Source organism: Cantharellus anzutake, assembly GCF_015039405.1.
Source record: "Cantharellus anzutake strain C23 chromosome Unknown EI90scaffold_22, whole genome shotgun sequence".
Lineage (NCBI taxonomy): Eukaryota > Fungi > Basidiomycota > Agaricomycetes > Cantharellales > Hydnaceae > Cantharellus > Cantharellus anzutake.
This window is the reverse complement of record NW_024066972.1, coordinates 794,501-799,088: the sequence shown is the minus strand read 5'-3', so window position 1 is coordinate 799,088 and position 4,588 is coordinate 794,501. Positions and strand designations below refer to the sequence as shown.

Below are 4,588 nucleotides of genomic sequence, written 5' to 3'. Positions count from 1 at the left end.
CGGTTCTAACATAGTCATCATCCCCACTTCCCCTCATCCTCCTGCCCCTCTGGGCCTTGCCCTCCTTACCTCCTTTCGGACATACCACAGGTTCTGCCTCATGACCTTCAGTACCGCTCCGCTTCAGTCTTCCCTTTGTTCCCGTTCGGACACCTTCGTTCCGATTTGGATCCCCTTTGTTTCCTTGTGCTTTCGCCCTCCCATTATATATATCGGCGCCTGTACATACTCGTTTTAGGCCTTAGTCTAAAATCAACCTGAAATGCCCCCTAGAGACTTCCTGCTTGCCTCCTATGAAATTAAGGACCAAATGGACAAACAGCAATGGCACAGCGCTCCACTTGAGTCACTGAGGCCAAGGTCCCTCCTTGCTAAGTCTCCGATTCCCCTCTGGAATCGTCCGCCCTCGCCCAGTTCTAACAGGCAAGTAAGATACACTTGCCTACTGTGGGTAAGAAAGTGAGAAGAAGGTTAACTTCTCACTTTCCCACAGTGGCCCACTATGGCGAAAACTTCTGGGGATACCCGGAAGTCACATGAGAAATGGGAACCGGGCCCAGAGCATGCAGCACTGTTGTGGGGACAAGTCCATGCAGGTCAAACCAACACTTATCACACATTTCACCCCCTACTGCATCAGGGACCAGGAGTGGTGAGTCGTGGTAATAGTAGGAGTTGTAGAGACTGTGGAGGTGGTTCTGACGAGTCTAAGATCGTCGGATTTGGTGGAATAGTTGAGGAGATATGACTTTTTCTTTATTTTCCTTACTATTTTCATTCATTCATGCATGTGACTTTCCTTCTATATTTGTATCAGACTCTTCCATGACAACTGTACAGAGAGTTAGTTAGAGGTTACACAGAGTATCAGCACTGTACTCAAGGACCATACCTACCTGAGAGATAGAGAGAGACCTACCCCCCCCAGACCTGAGTTGCAAGTCTAGTTGGATAGACCCGTTACAGTGCACAGAGCATGCAGGACGGAGCACACATGCGGGTCTGGGTCTGGGTCTGGATGTGGGTCCGGGTCCGGGCTAGTTAGGGTGTGTGCCCTGACACACCCACAAGTTCTGCAGGTCTTGCAGAACTTGTCAGACAACAAAGAAAAGCACCAGGAGAAATCCCAGACTGCTTCACCCACTCCTGACCCCAGAAACACCATGGTTGTCAATAGCCATGGACTTCACAGGTCCATTCCCAACAAGCTTGGGATATGATTACCTCTGGGTAATCATCTGCAGGTTGACGTCCAACATCCACCTGATTCTGATAAAAACAACAACAAACGCATTAGAACTAGCATTCATATTCCTTTGCAAAGTTGTAAGACTTCATGGTCTACCACACTCAATCATATCAGATCAAGACTCAAAATTCACATCAAAATTTTGGTGCGAACTACACCAAATACTCAGTGTGCAGTTGAAATTCACAACTGCATTCCATCTGCAAGGTGACAGCCAAGCAGAAAGAATGATTCAAAAAGTAGTACAGATACTACATGTGATGGTGAGACCAGATCAATGCAACTGGGCAGCGAAGCTGTCAATGGCAGAATTCACAATCAATGCAAGTTCAAATGCATCGACAGGATTTGCCCTGTTTGAATTAATCTATGGCCACATGCCAAAGATGTGCCTAACAGCACCACCCTCGGACTACCTGGGAGTGAACAACTTTGCCCAAAAGGCAAAGGAAAACTTCATGGCAGCACACAATCGCACTGCCCACACAATCCAGGTGAATAAGAAAAGATGCCCAGACCCGCCTTTGAGAAAAGGTGAGCTTGCATACTTATCCACAGATAAGTTGAACCTACCCAAAGGAAGGGCAGGCAAACTAAAGCCCCTGTATATAGGGCCTTATGAAATTCTGGAAATATTTCCAGAGATGTTGAACTACATCCTCAAGTTGCCACCACAACTTGAACAACATGGAGTCCACCCAAGGTTCCATGTATCCCAGCTCATGCCTCACAAGCCGAATGACCAAGAAATCTTCCCAAATAGGGAAGTAAACATATTTTACAATTTTGGGGAAGACCCTGATCATGAAGCAGTAGTTCGCAAAATCTGTCATATCCATCCACAGCCATCACCCTCCACTCCCTCCACTCCTTCCAGATCACCTCCACTCCTTCATCACTAACCTTGGAGCCTCTGGATTCTGCAACGACCTCCAACTCCCCCAATGGTCATCACCCCCTCAATCCAATATATTACCTATGCCTCCCTAAGTATGGAGCCCCAAAGGCCTCCAGACAGCTCCGATGTCTGCTAGCACACTCCCACCTCCACTGGGCAATTTAGTTGCTTGCCCTGCAAGCCTACCTTTGGGCCGATCCCTCCTTTCTGTTTCTGGGTTATAGCCCATCACTCCGCTAAACCTGTAACCCAACTTGTCAGTAATATTCAGTCGGCTAACATGTAACTCTGTTAGCTCTGCTCCGCTCAGCCCTGCCATTCACAGGCCCGCCCTCTATGTAACTATATATATACATAACTTGTAGATAGGTTACACCCTAGTGATAAAATCAACTAGAGTTATCCCCCTTCTTGTTCTCGTTGCCGGTTAGTAAATTAGGGCACAGATGTGTAACTAGGCACAGTGCTTGTAAGGGGTTGGTGTAGGTGCCAACCCTGGTCAGCCTAGTTCCTCAGGCTGTCAACAAAACTAAATTGTATGAAGTTATTATTGCAACAGTAGTGGGAGGAAAAGGCTAAGTTGCTCTTTCCACTTTCCCACACTATTGTATCTACTTGTATATACATGTTTATTACAAGGCAATTATACAATATGTAAGTGGGAAATAAGGGGTGGGGTTACCACTCCTTACAGCACTCTTGGTCTAAGTCGCTGAGGCTGAAGCCCTCTGCCATGGGGACGTCTCCTTCATCCCACATCTGGTCTCTGACATGCATAAGCCATTATTAGCCCAAGAGAGTTTTAGAGAGCCCCAGAAAGTTTATTTCAAGTCCCAAGCAAATTGCTGTCTCTCAGAAGGCAGATATGCACCAGTAATGAAAGATTGTGCTAGCAACACGACAACCAGGAAAGGGCACTTGGGATGCATTGTTTTGTTTATTTGGTTCTGTTGTGGGTGAGAGTGGATTTGACTTAGCACATTTCTGCTTGATCATCATCGCCCCACTCCTCATGCCTCACCCCAAAACTCAAAAATGCATGCATTCCAGCCTCCAGCACAAAATGGAACAGCTAGAGAGAGAGCTACCAGGTGAGTTTATTGCTACTTTTATCTCTAAACATAAATCTTAGAGCACTTCTGTGGTTGATCGCATTGCCTAGTGATTCAGAAGGACAACAGTATGTGTAAGGTGTAATATCGCTGGTATGTTAGTTACTACATTGTATTTTTGTGCCCTTAGCATGCCAGAAACGTGTCCGAGAACAAATACCACACCCAGTGGGTTGTGCAGATCGTCTTCAAGGTGGATTCTCCCTGACCAAGGTGATGGGGATTACAAAGGATGAGATGAATCTTGTATGAGTAAGTGAGGCCTTTATTTTTACATAATGCCCTATATTGACAAACCCATGTAAGGAATCTGTTTGATCCTCTTTGCATGCAAATCTCAGGGGATCATTCAAGAATGGTACAGTGAAGTACAACTCCATTGACCTTGAAGTGCTTGGGTTGATCAGAAATGATGTGAGCATATTGTATCACTCTGAACATCATTATACATTAATTCTTTACACCACATAGATCGTCAAAGAACATCCATGGATTAAATCAAACTATGAAGGGACCTGGCCTATTCAGGCACTAATCAAAACAGTGATAGAGAACTGCAAGACAGTCATTTGACAAAATGAGCGGAAAAAAGGCAATACAATTCCTCTGCCTGCCAATAACCTCTGACCATGATTCCACTCTACCATACAGGTGAAATTGCCCCATGGACCCCAAGGCTCAGAATTACTCTCGGAATGGAAGGGAGATTAGTGCTGCAACAGCAAGTGGCACCAAGCCGAAAGGCAACCATGTTGAATCAGAAGACAACATTGATTTGGACGATGGACTTAACAAGTTAGATGAGGATCATGCCAAATCAGATGATGACTGCACCAAGTCCAAGAATGATGACCCCAATGACAATTCCAAGGGTGTGGGTGGCTGCTGGAACAGGAGAACTTCTCAACAGACACAAAAGAATGGTGGGTATTAACCATAGATATTTCCCACTGGTGCCCAGCTTTCATACTCCCCAATCACATAGGGATGAAAAGGCTTCACTTGCTTGTGGCCCCTAACAATAACTACACTGGTGATCCTGTTACCAATGAAGGTGAGCAGAGTTGACCTGTTCTCAGTTTAATCACACTCCCCATGATCACATAGACATTGTCTGTACCTCTACATGTAAGTATGATATTTTCCCCTTGTCAGGGCACACACCCTGACTAGCCCAGACCTGCTACACTTCCTGCATGCATTCCCACGCCACATGCTCCATGCACCACATGATCTGGCCCCGGATCCTGCCCTCATGGTATCCCCAGAAGCATTCACCATATTGGGGCCACTGTGGGAAAGTGAGAAGTTAACCTTCTTCTCACTTTC

At 46.0% G+C, this 4,588-nt stretch overlaps 1 protein-coding gene across 1 annotated transcript; it reads left to right on the top strand.

The window, feature by feature from the left end:
* Window positions 1-3,923: 3,923 nt before the first annotated feature.
* Window positions 3,924-4,327, top strand: EI90DRAFT_3123391 (uncharacterized protein; the record flags this gene model as incomplete). The annotated part of the gene is made up of 2 exons (XM_039063610.1): window positions 3,924-4,182; window positions 4,245-4,327. The coding sequence occupies 2 exons, from the start codon at window positions 3,924-3,926 to the stop codon at window positions 4,325-4,327; spliced, it is 342 nt and encodes a 113-aa protein (XP_038916367.1).
* Between the last annotated feature and the right edge of the window lie 261 nt (window positions 4,328-4,588).